Source organism: Oreochromis aureus, linkage group 13 (assembly GCF_013358895.1).
Source record: "Oreochromis aureus strain Israel breed Guangdong linkage group 13, ZZ_aureus, whole genome shotgun sequence".
NCBI classification, from domain to species: domain Eukaryota; kingdom Metazoa; phylum Chordata; class Actinopteri; order Cichliformes; family Cichlidae; genus Oreochromis; species Oreochromis aureus.
Window position 1 is genome coordinate 20,938,256 of NC_052954.1, and position 18,598 is coordinate 20,956,853.

An 18,598-nucleotide genomic window follows, 5' to 3' on the forward strand; every position below is an offset into this window, starting at 1 on the left:
CTGCTCAGCCATGGAAACTATAAAGCTCTGTACGAACTGTTCTTGTGCAAATCTGAAGGCGACATGAAGTTTGGAGGTCTGTAGCAATTGACTCTGGAGAAAGTCAGGAACCTCTGCACAATATGCATCTCCGTATCGCCTAACCTTGCTTAGGTGTAGTGTATATACACAGCTATGATGGTGTGTGTTTATATTTAACATAACCAAAGCCTGAAATACTGAGGTCAGCGTATATATGCTCAATCCCTATGAGCCAAAAGCTGAAACTTCATTCTAAACACTCTAAACACTCTCTTCCAAGCATTTTTTTCTACTCTCGGATCTGTTTGATGCATGTATGAACCAGCTGTGGCTATGAGCAATGCAACACATGCTGTTCAAACCTTCAATTTCAGAAAGTTGCCTCAAAGGGAAATGTGGATAAATGATAGTGGATAAATGGAGGGGTTGCACCAAGGCCCAGCATAAGAGAAACAATTATTTAAAACTTTTATCATGAGAAGTTGTTGAAGCAGAGGCCACGAATAAAAGTGTGGAGTTGGAAATGATTAAAACTTTATTTTTTGTTTCCTAATGCGTGCCACCACATAAACATGCAGAGGATGCATGTCCTCCTGCAATACATCCACAAACCCCATTAACGTCTTCATCATTTCCTCCTGCCTGGCAGCTCCATCTTCAACTTCCTTTGAGAAATATATCCACCATCCCTCCTTCAACATCCAAACCATCTCAGTCTTGTGTCTTTTTAATTCTGGCTCCAAACTCCTCAACCTGAGTGGTCCCTCTGATGTCACACTCATGTGTAATTTTGTCCATCCCAATGAAAATCAAAGAAACTTCAGCTCTGCCTCCTGTCTTTTTGTTATTGCCAACCTCCCCAAACCACACATCATAGGCAGGTCTCACCACCATCTTTTAAACCTTCCTTTTCGCTCATGCTGTGATCCTTCTGTCACAAATCACCCCCGACACTCGTCTCCACCCTGCCCGCACTCTTCTTCACTTCTCTTGCACACTGTTGCTTTGGATGTTTTGACCGAGGTATTTAAACTCATCCACGTTCACTTCCTCTGCTTCTTGCATCTTCTGAGCTTTATTGCAACTAATCTATTATCATATTTGGAAATTACATTTAAATCATCATGATATGTCAAATTTCAAATCATGGCTACATAAGACAACATTTTAAGTAAAAAAAAAAACCACTTAGCCCTCTCAGTTAACTGTGTTTCTTTATCTCACACAACAGAATTATAACCTCACTGGTTACTAGATACAAGCAACTACTAAAAATAGGCAGCCTCAAGATAGCAAAGACTATAACAGCCAGCTGTGTCCAAACATCCGCACAGATGAATGTGGTTATAGTTTGTCCTGCATCGAAACCTGTCTAGCTCACTACGGAAAACAAAGTAGCACTTACATCTGCCTTATAAACATTTGGGAAAGGGAACAAGAGAGGAGCTATGTGCTACTAAGTGTTTCTAAAAAAACTAATGACTATGCTTGTAATATATCCCCAGAAAGACAAAGCTATTCACTTAGATGCCAAATATGGCTAATGCTGTTAACATTCATAAGAATTATTGAAAAGCCAACGCTAACACTTGGTCCAACATAATCTCTATATTAGCATGCAAACATACTTGCCGAGTCGACTGATCACAGCTGTGTCAGTGTTTTAGAATTAAACAGGACTTATAGAAAAATTACCATATGTGAAAGCACTCTCACTCTTGCTCTCAAAATGCACACCAGTAACGACTTCTGTTGCAGGCGTGCTTTTAAATCCTGATTTTAATCACAACGAAAACACACTGAATGAAGATGAAATGAAAACAAGTGATGCCACGCTTAATATTCCGTGCCATGTGGAAGGCTGTTTTGTGAGAAATGTTTAAATGCAGCAAGAGCATTGTTGGCATTTCTCTGTGGTGCACAAATAAAGAAACGGTGTGGAAATACGAGACGAAAAACGCAGGAAACAATTACAGAAGAAGTCAAAATACTCACACACTGTAAGTTATCTCATTCTGCCAAAACAAGAATCACTCACTGTGGACAGGGTGATTCCTGAGACTGTGCAGGCACAGTCTAATAAACACACACACTCACATGCAGACTGATTACAAGGACAACTGTTTGCTCACCCGAGGCGGAAGGAAGGGCTGTTATACAGCTAAGCTATCACTCTTTCACAAGATTCTCAGAAGTCTCTAGAAAAATGCTCCCTAATATTTTATATGTAATTCCATTATCATGTTCCGTTTTCAGCACTACACATAAAACTGGTACACATAAATTGCTAATTATTAGTCCCCTGCTGACTGTCTTGTTTCATCTGTATTGTGTGCAGACAGTTTGACCTCTAACACAGCACCTGTCAAAATGCAGACTAGAATTTGAACACCACTGAGTACACTGTTATGCAACTCTGTGCTTTTTTATGTGTTTAAAGTGGCTTTCAGAAGGTCTGCACACAGAGATGAACCCCACGGAGTATAATTCAGCCACTTGTTGCTGAAAAATAAAATGATCAAGGACATGTAAACAGGCTTAAACACCTAGCAGTAAGATAACTGGAGTTCTACATTCAGAAGTTATTGGTGAGAAAAAAAATCAAAGACCCACAAACCCAATACACATACATGTGAAAACGGAGCCTTTAATCTTACAGGACAGATTCAGGTTTGGCTGTCATTCATGAGGAATGAAAATCTTTTATCATATTATGACTTGTGCTTTTATTTTTGTTTTTTTCAAACCCACATTAGCCGGGAAGAGGGAAAAAATCAGCTAATGAAGATTAAGTGTAAAGAAATGTCACTTTGAGATGAATATCTAAAGCCCGGCATATAATCTACACATATGCATGTAATACATTTATACATTAGAAAGGCAGAGTGCATCAGTGGTTCTTAATCCTTTTAGTCTAATGCCACAGCTGCTTCAGATGAGCCTTTCAGTATAACTCTTCATTATGTGTTCTTTTGAAATGATAATAAGCAGTCGTTTTTTTAAAACGGCTGGATTTTCTTGTAATGGTGTTTGTAAATGATAGATGAGCAAAGGAATAACATGGGAATACTTAAAGTATGAATAAATTAAACCAGAATAAAATACTCAGGTTTTAAGTTTAAAGGTACTCTACCGATGTTTTTGGTGGGCGGGAGGGACAATTATATTTCTATGGGGTTGATACCACCCTGTGCCCCCCTTTTGGATCTGCCCCTGCATGGGCATATCTTCACAGCACTTGAAGAGTATTTAAATAACTATAGCCAACATCAGTACCTTAAATGTCAGTCACACCTACATAAGCAGGTAATAACTAAGGTCTCTCCCTCTTCAAAGACACTTTAGCTAAGTGCTTGCTCATAAAGGACTGTCTGATCGTTGGGGTTTTCACTCTAATATTGTAGCTCTTTACCTTACAATATAAAGCGCCTTGCTGTTTAATTAAATTGAAACGACAGGATCGAGTCACCAAAAGACGGCAATTTTACCTACAGGGGTTTGTCACACAGAAAGAAAAAAAAAAATAACAACACATCCGTTTCATGTGTCATCCCCGAAGGTAGTGATGTCTCAGCCTGGTCACCTCTATAAAAATTGTCAGGCTACAACTCTGCCCGGAGTTACTGATGTCCACACTCTGTTTCAAATTAGAGCTTAAACTACAAGCACTTGAAGCGGTAGCAGTTGAGTGTTTCAAAAGTGTATCCTCTTTCTTATGGATGTTTATTTTTAACTTCTTTCCACACCTATTTTAATATGTTGTTCATCATGTGGGCTCTGCCAGGAGTGCCCTTTGTCACTGATTCTGGTTATAATTTTTATGTACAGAATTGCTAGGCACAGCCAAGTGGCGGAAAGCTTTCACTTTAGTGGTCTCAGAATCACATCTCTGCTTTTCATGGATGATGTGGTTCTGTTGCCTTCATCAGGTGATGGCCTCCAGCTCGCACTGGAATGGTTCGCAGCCGAGTGTGAAGTGGTGGGAATGAGAATCAGCACCTCCAAATCTGAGGCCATGGTCCTCAGCTGGAATAGGGTGGTGTGCCCACTCCAGGTCGGGGACGAGATTTTGCCCCAAGTTGAGGAGGTTAAGTATCTCGGGGTCTTGTTCATGAGTGACGGAAGAAGCGAGCGGGAGATCGACAGACGGATTGGTGCTGCATCCTGGGCGCCTCCTGGGTGAGGTGTTCCGGGCATGTCCCACCGGGAGGAGGCCCCGGGGCAGACCCAGGACACACTGAAGAGATTATATCTCTCGGCTGGCCTGGGAATGCCTTGGTGTTCCCCCAGGACAAGCTGGAGGAGGTGGCTGGGGAGAGGGAGGTCTGGGCTTCTCTGCTTAGGCTGCCGCCCCCGCGTCCCGGCCCCAGATAAGTGTAAGAAGATGGATGGATGGAATTTATTTAGTTGTATCTTTAAATTATTATTTCTCAAACATTAAGAAGAAGAAGTCAAAAGGAAGGCAGAGCCAGTGTAAAAATGGCAGTGCCATGTTTGAGATGGATGAAATTATATTTGCATGAGGTATTTTAGAAAGACATATACTATGGCGGCAAATACGCACCACTGTATGTATCGTTCCTTGCACACATGCATTGTTCTGCACTCTTTAAATGATTTATGCACCCTGATACTTCTCAAAATTAATTATTATATAACCATTATTTGAAAAGAATGATATTATCCAGTGTTATGCAAAAGCATTCATGTGCGTTATAACTGTAAGTGGAGAGCACAGCTGAGTCTTTGAGATGACGTCTGATACGGCCTTTTCCACCAATGTCATTAAGATGGAGCATACAGATAATCAGTCACATGGATTATGTTAGTAGTGACTGCCAGTGACCTCACTCTTTCAGATGACTGGTCTGAATCAATCTCAAGACTCCCAATAGTCTTTTAGACCCTGAATAAAAAGCACTTTTGGCTTTTTTCTACTGAAAATCAGCAACACAACAAATAAGCTTTAACTAAGCTATTCCTGAAATCATGCTAAACAGAATGTATAAACTCCTGTGAAAATCTGAAGCTTTTTTTTTGGTTTTATATCATCGTAAACAGAATTTTTGGGGTTGTAAACAGCAAAACATTCGATGTCACCTTGAACTCTGCAATCAGTTGAGAAAGATTGAGACATATTAATCAATACTAAGCATAACTTTTAGTTGCAGTCTTATTATCAAAATATTTTGACATCGTTTTCAGACATCCAGTTTTGAATATCAGAGATTAATTATGCATTTTCATTTATCTGAGAATCATAACAATTTTCCTCCTGAGTTTGCCTCCTTTTCTTTTTAATGGTGTATCATTGAGCTCTGCAAATTGCTCTCAATTGTTTTATGCCAAACCATGGTGAATGGTGTCCTGTTATGCTGTCCAAATCTTCAAGAAACACTTACATTGTTATGCTATAAACATTTTTTTTTTCAATTCCTCTCTCCTGTCTGCAGACACAAGATGAGAATTTGTCTCGCCTCCTTGAAGTGGTTCTCTCATTTTACTGTCACTGCTGCCCTCCGTTCATCACCTCTCTATTCTCTCACTCCTAACCCTTTCTCTATTTCTTTGTCAGCCAGCCTCGGCCCAGCTGCTGTTATATATTTAAAAAATGTGATATAGATTTGATTGCAAAAAGACTATTTCATAAAAAAAAATTCTCAGGCAACATTTTTTCTCTCAGGCTGCATGTGAAATCCCACCTCATTTGTTCTGACTGGCAGAGCCAAACCCCAAATGTGGCCATAGCTCCACACTTAAGTGTCTGTATCCTAAAAGTATACATAACATATTGATTAAAGCAGTTCGTTGGGGCACTACACAGCCTGGGAGTAAGTGCTACTTGAAATGCTTAGTTTACAGGACCCATTTTTTATTTTTTATTTTTTTGTAGGGGTGGGTGAGAGTGCCACTGAGTGATCAGAAATGAAATCACCTAAAGATGCGGGAGGACTGATGGAAATGGCCCTTCTGGGAATATGTAATCATGATCATACAGCAATAAAAACAAAATAAACAATGCTATTACTTGGATAAGCTTACAATATTGTCCAGATTTAGCAATAAATCCACATAATTATCCATAACCGCACAAATGGCTGCCAATTAACATCACTTACCCTCATATTTTTATATATTTTTTTCTTTAAATAAAAGCCCACGAATAAAACCTGTCCCATTGATTTGACTGAGTATTACTGATTTGCTCCTATGAGTGTGTGTAAATAGGCTTGATAAAAAGCCCAAAAAGGTATTTTGGAGTTTTATTCTCAATTCTGATTTGAAACTCAAGTGAAATTTAAACACGTGTCAGTTTTATTGGAAACTAATGCAAAACTAAATGCAGCCAAATTCCTGAATGAAACATGTGCAGTCATTTATTATGTCAGTTATCTGAAACAATCCTTGGGTTTATCTTGACAAGTCTGACTGTGATGAAAGAACTGTCATAATTGCACACATTTTCTGTAAACGAATCATTGCACTTAATGGCTCTTAATTGTTTCTGAGATTCTTAATAGGTGCCAGACTCTGGGAATCTCTTCATTATCACAGCTGGCAATGGTGTCATTATTTTGTGAGTTAGCAGTAACAGTAAAAGGAAAGAGGCGGGAAAGTGTAGACAGTTCATGGATGAGCTCCCATGAGTCAACATTAACAGGTTCCTCAGATAAATTCTGTTAAGAAGTAATCAATCATGCATATGACTTAGGAGACCAAGCAACGTAAACTGAAATTACTTCAACGATTTATCCTCCTACTGTGCTCCATGGAATGATGAAATTAAATCTGCTGATTGGAAGCTGGATCTCTATACGCACTACCAGGTGTATGATTTCCAGTCGAGTCTGTTGGCTCTCATAGCCTGTGTGGCAGCTGAATTCCTCAGTACATTCATGCGTAGCGACATATGTTAAAACAAAGACAGCAACTCTCAGAGACAGTACCAATGACCCTGTTAGACTGTAAACACACTTCTGTCTATGTAGACAATTACATCATTTGTTCCATGTGTGAGTTTTTATTGAGCAGCGCTGACGTACATCTCTTAAGATCGTGGCAGGAAGTACAGGCCGGTGGGCAAGAGAATATATACAAAAGAAAAAAAAGCAGACACTCTGTCGCCAGCGGGAAGGGGAATATTTTAACCCGTAAGAGTTGGCTCATCTTGCTGTGGGCACTTGTTCCCATAGCAACAGGAGCTGGGAGTTTCATCAGGTTGGCTGGTCAGAAATAGGGGATCACGGGACATAAGAGGGGTCAGCACAGGGCGTGCAACCTAGGAGCCAACATCGTCAACCTTCTTTCCTTCCCACTTGAACTCGCAAGTACAAGCCTGAGTAAACCCTTGTATTCATACATTCATTCATAAATAACATCGATTTTCATCCCAAACAGGGAAACATCAGCTAGCCTACAATTACTGCAATTAATGCATTTTCAAGGTAAATAAAATGATTTACCATATCTGAGCAATAATACACTATATTCCTTTGTGCTAGATAAAGCAACTATACACTGTCTTACATTTATTTACTTAAATTTAAACCGTCTTTATGAGGACGTTAACTTTAACTACCAGGCCCATAAACTGTACATACAGTTAGGTTCATTTGGAAAATTGTAATTTTGCTTCCACCACTATGGCTTTTAAATCAAACTTTCAGGATCTGATTGAAGTGAAGACCTTCAGCTTTAATTCAAGGGGTTTTATAAAATTGTCATGTTAACCGCTTAAGAATTACAGACATTTTTATGCATAGTCACAGATTTTCAGAGGCTCAAAGATAATTGCAAAATTGACTGACAAGCAGTTTCATGGCTAAGTGAGGTCTGTTCCCTTATTATTCCATGACAAATTAAGCTCTTTATCAGCCTGTTTCCTTTGCCTTGAGAAACTCTTGGGTTGCTTTTAGAGTGTGCCTTGGGTCATTAACCATATGTGCTGTGAAGCAAAGTCTGATCAGTTTTGCAGCTAAATCTGAAAAGAGAGTATAGCCCTGTACACTTCAAAATTACCCTGCTACTTCAGTCATATCATCAATAAATGCTAGTCATCAGCTTCCACTAGCAGCCATACATACCATAACATGGTCTTCGCCAGTTTTGACAGAAAACGTGATATGCTTTGAATCAGGAGTTTTTTCTCTCTTTCTCCTTTTTTCTTCCCATCAGCCTGATGCAAGTTAAAAATGGTTTCAGCTATCCAAAGTTTTTCCATACTGTGCTGGCTCTTTAAGATGTTTTCTGGAAAAGTCTTCTTCTAAACCTTGTGTATTTCCATTCATGAGCATGTTTTAGTTGTAGTCTTTGACACTAACAGACCACAATATTCTTCACTTGGCTCGATGTTTTGAGTGAATTTCCTTAACCATAGAAAGAATTCTGTGATCCTCCACTTTAATTGTCTTCTGGGTCTTCCAGACTTTAGTGTAGCTGTGCTGCCAGGTGCATTTTTTCTTTTTAAGACTACAGTATATTGATTTGGCAACTTCTAACATTTTACTCTCTCACTGTGATAGGCTTATAATGGGTTTTTCAGTCTCCTTCACTTGGATTGACATCTTATTGGACCTCATATCATATAAATTAAGAATTCCAGGGGACAGATACGAAACACAAGTTCAACACTTGGAATAAACTCCAGATCTTTTATCTGCTTGATTTGTCTCACCGGGCCATTAAACTGCTTGCCAGTCCATTTAGTTTTGAGCCTCTGAAATTGGAGGACTGTGCATAGGAAAAGCTAAATGTAAATGGTTGTTTTTTAGACCAGACGTCATGAGTAAGAAGTGAGGAAGTGACTCAGAAACTGAGAATACTGCATGCTCATGTAGTAGCACCTTGTCAAAGTTTAGAAAACATGCCTGACAGCATGTTATTGCCTGTTTAAGTTTAGTCTTTAAACTGTTTCTGAGAAACTCATTAGGAAACCGTTTACTGAGGTCATAGACTAAGTGAGCAGAAGGGTTGTTTTTTCGTATGTACTTTTTCACTTCAGCTCTGCACACTGTCGGGAGAATCAAGTATGGGCACTATCCAAAGTTACCCTTTTCACGTGTAGCACAAAAAAGGATCTTTTATTAAACATGGACTGAAAGTGCTGTGATTCACTGGACAGTTATCTGAGCTATTCTCCCATGCATGCAATCTGACATCAAAAGGACTTTGTACTGGGGAGCACGCACGTTAAAGACCTTTTAATATTTGAGTCAACTGTGTCGGACATTTGCATTTGCATTTGCATTTACATTTATTACATTCACCCATGCTGGGAAATACCTAGAAAAGTACAGGGCTGTAGAATTTGTTTTGTACCAAGAAGATACACCCCCTGCTGGCCATGAAAAAGAATCAAGGTTTTAAGGCATTCCTGAAATGGGTTCATTTTTCAGCCTCGGAGGCTACGTCCATCATTCAAATACAACTTATAACAAGATCTCAAATCAAATTTTAATAATCTATAATAATCCGTTTCCTACCCTACTTAAACACACAATTCATCCTGACACACTTTTATAACACACTAATTCTCAAATGTGATTAAACCATCTATCCTGTCTTCTCTCAGACTCCAGTCTTTACTCTTTTGAACTGAAATTTCAATCACCAGTCTGATAGACCACCTACTCACCCCCTGTGCATCCTTCATACCTGGAGCTTTGACACATGAAAGAGCAGGCTCGGTAAACCCTGACATTTCACTTCACCTGCTTCACAAGAAACTTCACTGGAGTATTGTGAGAAAAAACCCCCACTGCTGATATTTCACTGTAAACAAGGCACAATGCCGTTGCTGTGTTCCAAACATTCATTCATATCTCGACAGTGTGATACCTGTCTATATTTCAACAGAGGCATGACAGCTGGAAGCAGAAAGACCCCTAATCCTCTAGAACAAGCAAACAGATTTCAGTAGATGTGTGTAGATGCGTGTATTTGTGTGAGAACACGGGATATTATCTGTCACCTGGGTAACAGGTGTACACTGAACACAGACACGTTCAAGCACTTTGGCTGTTTTTACGGGTGTCTGTGGAGACTCACTCTTGACAGTAGCAGTCCTGGTGCAGTTGTACAGAATAGCCAGCTCTCCAAACACCTTTCCTGGCCCCATGGTGCAGAGCTTCAGGCTCTCCTTCGTCACCTCCACCTTCCCATCTGAAACATGCACAGAAATGGAAATAAACCATTAGTAACAATGCTATTCAAATTTGACACTTATTTTCTTGCCTGACTACCCAAATCTGTAAGTCCAATACTACATTAAATATGTGCTGCAAATAGCGATTCAGTGATGAAATGGAGTGGCTGATAGATGTCTAAGGGTTTTGTCACATTTTTTAGGGGCAACCAGCCTGAATGCTCACTCGGCTAGAAAAAAATATGATTATTTTGCAATGCATGCATCTCAAACTACTCCCGGACTCATGCCAGAGCCTGTAGATGAACAAAAACAAAAAACTCTACAAACCTGTCAGCTTATGTTACCACCACTAACAGAATCACAAAGAATCCTGTATGTAAGGATTCGTATGATCATTGTCCAAATCTGACCTTTCATCTAGTTTTAATGTGATTAATGGTTAATTAAACAATGGTTGCATGGTTGGCTACAAAGTTTTCTCTTTTTCTATTAAATTTTAGGTGTATACTGTATCTCATCCTGTAGTTTTGCTTAGTACTGTGTTCTGTGAACAAGTGTTCTGCCAGAGCAAAGGAAATTAATCAACAAACATGATGTTACTGCTCATCTCGCTATTGTCTCATTCTTCAACATGTTAAAGATTGACCATAAACATAACTGAGATTCTATCAAGTTCATTTCAGATGCACGGGTTTGGTGAAATTGTTGCAATAAAAATTGATTTCAGTTTCCTGAATTCCTTTTGATCTGTTTACACTGAGGTTTGCTAAATGTAACTCTGCTTCCTACTATTTGCATTGATTTGTTTTAGTAATAATGATTAAAGAAAAATGCTTGCTGGCTGCATGCAAAAACAGTTTTAAAAATTGGATTTGGTAGTTTTTTTGTGAACACATATACTTTCCTACATGAGTGGCACAGGCTTCATGGAAAGACCCACAAAGTCACTTCACTATCACAGTTCACAGGACAAAAAGACCAAAACACAAGGACTCAAAAACAGGCGAGATAATGGTGGTTAATTGTAGTACAAAAGAGTTCAAAGAGTACAAAGATCGTAAGGCAAAATAACAGAGAAATTGCAGGTTCGCACAAGAATGACAAAGAGTCACTCAGAAAAAGGGCAAAGGAAAACTGGGCTATTGAATACACACATGAGGCAATCAAAGGAAGTGGAATCACCAGGGTAACAAGACACCGCTGAAAAAAATCAAGAACAAGACAGGAGGAGAAAAACTAAATACTAGAAACAAGAGAGTGGTAAAATAACACAGGAAGTAACATAACAGGGAAACCACCTATACCTAAGACTTACACAAATAGTGGGTGACAAGATACAAGGAGGCTAGATTAACTCTGAGTAAAAAGAAACATATAAATAACAACAAAACTCAGGATACAAAAGTAACAAGGCTAAGCATAGAGGCATATTATGTATACAAAAGAAAAGACACCCCTTAAAACCACGAATTGCAAACATTAACTCATGGAGTATAACCAAATTATATAATGGTAATAATAAACCAAAATTCAGAGTCACAAAAACACCCCACAAAACATTGGGTCCAAAGCCCAGGAACACTACATTTCCAATGCCCAAGACATTTTTCATGGTGTATAAACACCACTGTTTAAGTGTCCGCACTCTGATCTACACCATTACTGCATGACCCACCCCTTCACTTAGTAGCTCCTTAGTTGACAGTTGACCAGTTCGAGTGACACCAGTGAGCTTCAGATTTTTCTAACCACTTAACTAAAAAAAGAGTTGTTGGGGAAGGTAAAAGTGCAAAACCTTATGTCCACATTTGAAGAAAGTCTGAAAATATAAAAAGAACTATATATATTAATCCACAAAGAACACTCATAAACTTGTAGCTAACTGGAACATTCAACTGCACATGGAAAAAAGAGAAGCAGGGGAGTATATATGCACAGAGCAATGACTGAATTGTCATGCATTTTAAAATAAAACAGGAAGTACCTTACACAAAATGCCAAAACCTGTATATTACGAAACAAATGCATGTTTTAAACTAACATTAAAATGAAAATTGATAGCATCTTATTGCTTTAACTGTATCAAATAAAGATTTCTAGACAACAGGAGACATAACTACCAGCTTCAGATAAGTGAACACATTTTTCTTTCGCACTGTAAGAGCCTCTTTGCCTCTGTGACTGGAGGGGTTTGCTCCTGCTTCTGTGTTTAGACAAGCCTCATCAAGGATGTATGTTTTCCTGAAAAAACTCAGCATTCCAGCTGGACCATAACTCTGATTCACAGAGCAAAAGCCCAGAGAAAACATCTAAAGTCTGCTCTAGGCAACTGATGAAATACAGAATGATGATGAGAGCAAGCACAAAGAAAACAGTTTGACACGTTATCTTGTTAGCGGGCCATGACCGCATTTGACAAAAGGCCTCCAAAAAAAAACCCCTCTCATTATTTCAGGGCTCATTCTTTTTTTCATTTTGTACTTATTTCTGTCTTATTGGTACTATAGCACACATTTTCACTATGGCTAACAATACATTATCCATTAACACCCAGCATGAAACTACATGGAGAGAAAATCTTTAGCTCTTAAAATGTGTCACCGTCTTAATGCCTGCTCCCCTGCTATTTCCAGTGTCCCTGTTTAACAGCCCTGTTTTTTCAGTCAGAGCCTTGCAGTAGCACCCTCCTTGTTTTCCATTCAAAAGAAGAAACAGCTCGAGATGGGGGGAAAAAAATGACATCTTGCTTTTAAAGCCACATTTATATTTTTTAACAGTGCAATGCTTCATTATCAGCAGCTTAAGAATTCATAAGAGGATTCTTAGACTGACTGAAAAACAAATGTGCAGTTTCTTTTTCAGAGTGAATTCATGATCTACTTCCTGTACTCCTCATTTTCCTAAATGTGTAAACTGTGAATTTCACAGAGAGTAGCAGGCACAATGTTTGATATTAAGCCAACTGCCTGTTCAAAAATAGCTTGGATTTGCTTAAAAATGTGTTGTACAAATGGTGTCAAAGTAATGTTGCTCACTGTCAGACTTTTGAAATCTGATTCTCAGCACACATCTATTCATTTCCTTAGCTACCTATCTAAATTCAGGGTCACGGAGCAGCTGGCGCCTATTCCAGCTGACACGGGGCAAGAGGTGAGATACAGAAACAGACAATCAACCTAGCATGCATGTATTTGGACTGGAGCACCCAGAGAGAGAATGAAAAAAAAAAGTGTTTTGACCCCAGAATCTCCTTTTTGTGAGATTGTTGTGAAGTGACAGTGACAGTGATAACTGTGCTCCCCTGTTAGCGCACATGAAAAAAACGACTGCTTCTAAAGTAATGTGCAAAACTCTAAAGCCACCACTCATTTCGTTATATTTTGCTAGGAAAACAGGAAATAGCTGTAGCAATTTACTCAAAAACTGGCAAAATCTGAGTTTGTGCGATTCTGACGAGCTCGAAAGTAAAGTATTTGGTATTACAACCTTTATTCTTCAACACAGTCTGAATTCCCCCAGGCAAGTGTTCTTGAAATTTCTTACAAAGTCTTCATGAATAGTACTCAAGGCTTCTTGAAGGACATTCAGAACTCTTCTTTGGATGTTTGCTGCCATTTATTCCGTTCCCTATAAAGATGATGCTACACATCTTCAATAATACTGAAGTCTGGGCTTTGGGAAAGCCAATCCACGACTGATAGTGTTGTGTTGTGTGTTTTTTCTATGCAGATATGCAATTACTGCTCGAGCAGTGTGTTTGGGATCATTGTCATACTGGTAAATGAAACCATTTCCAGATAATATTGCATGGCAGATCCAAATTCTGATGGTACTTTTCTACACAACTCGATCATTTTTGACAAAATGCAGCCCAGAGCTGACATACAGCATTGCATTTTATAGATGCTGTACACACTCACTGTTGTACCTTTCTTCTGAAAATGTTCAAATTTGGATTTGTTACTCCATCAGACCTGCTGCCACTGATTTTCAGTCCAGTTCTTATGTAACTGGGCAAACCTCATCCTGTTCTCTCTGTTTCCTTTCCTTAAGAACATCTTTCTGACAGCCAGCCTCGATTTTTTCCCCTAAAATACAGGTACTTTTAATTTGTTGTAGAGTTTTAGGTCTGTAGTGTTTAGGCCTCCCATTGCTTCTTTTGTCCTCCACTTGTCCAATTTCCTTACATTTGTTGAGGACATACTGCACACCATGCCAAGTTTTTGTCTAATATCTCTTGTTGGTACAAAAATAGTTTATGTCAGTCATACTGTGCTATATTTGGCATTTTTTAATTAACCTAAAGAACTGGAAAGAAAATGCATAAAGATATATTTTTTTCTGTTATGCGACACAATTTAAGTGTCTTTCTAATGCCTGAATGAGTCATAGGTCGGTGTTAAGTGGCTTGATAAACATAAAACATTCCTCTGAAAATGGTCACTAATAGGGACTGGGCTAAAAATGAGTGCAAAAGCAGCCAATTGCCAAAGAAAAACTTTAAAAGACCTTCAAAAAATGCCTGGAGAATTGCACTAGTTTTAAGAAAGTCAGGCTTCTTGGAAGCAAAACTCAAGAAATGAGGGATAGGCTTTACATAGTAGTTCATATTTCTTTCTTTGCATGTCTCCTTTTGCTGCTTCTTCCTAAAAAGCATATGTTTATTGCTTTTATAAATGTAAAGATGATCAGATGATCCCTTCCTGTGCAATTGAGGATTTATCCCAGGAACTTAGAAACTCTGGACGCAGTAAACATTTATTAACTTAATTTGGCTGAAATAAGTGTTTGTAGTGTCAATCTAGCCTTACAAAGTCTATAAAGACCACAATTAATGTGCTTGTTTCTGTATAAGAGTTACATCTGGAATAAAGCCACTGAGGATCAACCGAGCTTAACAAAACTGTGCCAGACTAATCAGTGAACTGTGCTGAGATAACGATGACTTGTCACCTCTCAAAACTCCTAAGCCCTTATTATACCTGGGTGTCACAGATAAGAAAATGGAAGAGGAATGCTTTAGAAGAAAACTGCTAATAGTTTCACAGCAGCTGCCATGTCTTTCGAATTTGAGAAATGTAAAGGAACAGCAAAGGCAACACTGTGTTTGTTACCTCTATCTTATCATATGTAAAAACAGCTTATCTTGGTCTCTGAGCAAAGGAGGGATCTGTCTGTTATTAACTGCACACACCTTTTGAAGTATCTATTGAGCCTTGCCACACCACAATACGTGAAGCAAAATCCGCTGGTTTTTGATCCATCAGCAGTAGAGGAGGCTAATGGAGTTCAGTGGGAAGACACTCTGTGCTGGAGTGCAAACAAAGAAAGTGTCTGCAGACGTGTATAGAGAGAAAATTATGTAATAGGTGCACCTGTACAGATAACTAGTGCTCTGAATAAAAGGATGTAAGACACAGAACTTTATTAAGTGCAAATATGGGCAGTCTGTGTGCACATCTTTCATTGAGGAGTGCATGTAAGGACAAAGACAAGCATACGTCAGGTAGCAGAACCTCCACTAAGGATAAATCTAATAATTTCCTGTGAAGAACCATGTAATTAATTCCTGAGAAGGATGAGCAGTGAAACACAGTGCTTATTTTGGACAGCTCAGTAAGTGCAGGCTGTGAGGGAATTGCTACAAAATTAAGTAATTCAATTATTCATTTATTGGAAATACACAAATGATTTATTCTAAGAAACCTTTTCTTTTGTTCCAAGGGGCCCCTTGCATCCCAGTGTGCACAGACAAGCACACTGGCCAGCTAACTCCCTGCATTCGTGCGTAATAAAAACGTGTCTTATCACACTGCTCTTTCACAGCAGCTCCAAATTCACTTGAAATTCACCTCTCTCATGCAAGTGCTACTCAGACCTCATTCAAATAACACCACATGCAAATACACTCTCCCACCAGACAGGCAATATGATATCAATGTGGAGTATGTTGACATTCATTGATCCAGTGTGCTGTGTAGAAACGCAATCAAAATATGGCATGAGTGGACAATGAGTTAACTATCATTAGGTTTCTCCCAACTGTCGCCTGTGCTTTCTTATCTGCATCTCCATTTATTTGTGTTTATGTTGTCTCTCTCTCTCTGTTACAGTAACTTCCTGTTTGAGTTTGTTAATCAGTTTCCGTGTGTGTGTGTTTTTATTTATATCCTCTTTTTCCTTGTTAGACGTCAGCAAATCTGCTTTTCAGCCTCCTCCCATGCATGTCTCTTTGTGTCCCTTTGCACATCCCAGAAGTTTTTTTTTATCATTAATTTTGCTGTTTTTACATCTGTTGGACATCTGCTTGACTTTTCTTACTTGAACTATGCGACTGAAACCATTCAGCTGAAGACTTCGAGTCAGCTGTTTACATGGGAGCTGATTTAATACAGTCTGGCATTTACGCGTGCTAACGAAATTAATCGGAGCAGCACGGCACGTAAAAGTGGCAAATATGTGCTTCGCCCGTCTTCTTCAACAGTTCTCTGTTTCTGTTTGGCACAAGTTTAATCAGTTTCCTGCAAACTGATATCTTGTTGTCTTTTTGTCTTGCTCTTAATTATGTTTATTACAAACAAACTCTCAGCAGCAGAGGACTTGTTTGGCTTGGAAGCTGCCAATTTTGGAAAGACCAGTGCAATTAGGGAAGGCTGAATCCAGGGTGCAATTTTTCTTTTGATCGGTTTACGAAATGTTTGCTTTCCAAACTCTAAACCAGTTCAGCTTGGACATCTTTATTCAGTCTGGGGTGTTTATGTGGATATTTTTCTTTTTTTTGGCAAATCTGGACATTTTTCAGTTCAGCCCTTTTTTTCTTACCTTCTTGTCTCAGATCAGCATTTGGATCATCGTTTTAAACTTACTTTAAGTACAACAATCGATTTATCACAGCATGTCTTCTTCCCTTAAGGCTCTGTAGCTGTGGTAATGGTTGTTCATTTGAATGCACACAGCAGTGCGCTCCACATAGCAGGGCATGAGGACAGACATAGGAGCACACCCCCCTCTGGCTCAAGATCAGATGGGATTCTGGCTGCTTTTCAAATTAAAAAGGTGCCCCATCTTTTAGACTGACTTTATCTCACTCTGGTGATGAAGACTTCACAGATAAAAAAAAAAAAAAAACAGCATGAATGTGCTCCTACTAACCCTCTAACAGGAGTGATTTAAATTGTCCCCTGTGGTCTGCAAAAATATCTGACTAAATTATAGACCATTTATATTAAGAAATCTGTCTTTTGGCAAAAGATAAATGCATTTCTGTAATAAGTTGACTTGACTGTGCACCTGTAGAAAACACATTGCACACGCTTCTTTATTACAGCATTTACAGGAAACTGAAAAAAATGAACATGTGATTATTTTCACATGGAGTTTTTCACACCGAGGACAAAAATAACGTTGAGTTTCAGGGGTCAGGCGCAGGATACCGCTTGACTTTTTATTTTTTCAAGCCACACAGAGTGGACATTAAGAAACAGGATGTGAGGGAGTTCAAATCCCAGCGAAAATACTATACAACCACCATCCTGTCATGATGGGCCTTGTTCTTCCGGCATTGCTTATGGGTCAAATTACGCAGTGCTTGCCTGTCCATTAGAGCAATGCAGGAGCACTAAGACTAGTTTCAGGTGGTACAACACTCAAGTTGTCACTTCGGTCTTCAGCTGGGCAATAATGAAAAACAGCCACCATGTGCCTGACGATTTTAATGGTCTGGTAGAGAAACAGGACTAAAGCGAAAAGCTCTTTTTTTGGGGTCGAGCGTGGGATGTATTCAACAGAGAATGAAAGAGGTTTAGAAAATTCCAGGTTTTTAAAAGACATCACCATCTGCTTTTTATTTGGAAAAAGTTCATAAATTGCAGTTCACTGAAACGGCCTGAAATGGTAGCTTTTAGTAGTGCGTCAACTCTGAGTTATTTATTTTCACCTTGGTTTTTTTTTATTTATTTATTTTACTTTAAGCCCGTATCCTGAAATCTAAAAAAAACCCACCAAATGCCTGCTTGTGAAAAATAAGACAAAAAAATCAATCAGAAAATAGAGAAATGCAAGAAATGGACTTCATTACGAAAGCTCTGTTCCAAGAGAAAAGGCTACAAGTTAAAGTTATTGTGTTTTCTTTTAAAGCTAATTAATAGCAGGCCTAATTAAAAGTAAATTCCTCCTGATTACCGAGCTGAATAATACAGTCAGGTTCAGTAATTTTTGACTAGCTGTTCTGCAGCAGTCGTGTCAAGTCATGCATTATTTTTGTCCCCCAGTTAAAAAATAAAATAGAAAGAAATATGGATGTAAGCCAAGAGCGAAAACAAACAAAGTGAGGCAGAGAGAAAAAGATGAGCAAGAGCTGTGTTATTAATTTGGGAGGAAGGCTCAGAAAGAAAAAAAAATAGTTTTACGCTCAAAAGAAATAACAAGCGT

General features: G+C 38.8%; 1 protein-coding gene across 2 annotated transcripts in view; it reads right to left on the reverse strand.

The window, feature by feature from the left end:
* Positions 1 to 18,598, reverse strand: part of LOC116333752 (cGMP-dependent protein kinase 1) — a 93,944-nt gene that overhangs the window by 46,510 nt on the left and 28,836 nt on the right. For both annotated transcript variants that reach the window (XM_031757013.2, XM_031757004.2), the window contains exon 3: positions 10,069 to 10,182. In XM_031757013.2, coding sequence (XP_031612873.1) covers positions 10,069 to 10,182 — 114 coding nt within the window. The remainder of the gene's footprint in view (positions 1 to 10,068; positions 10,183 to 18,598) is intronic.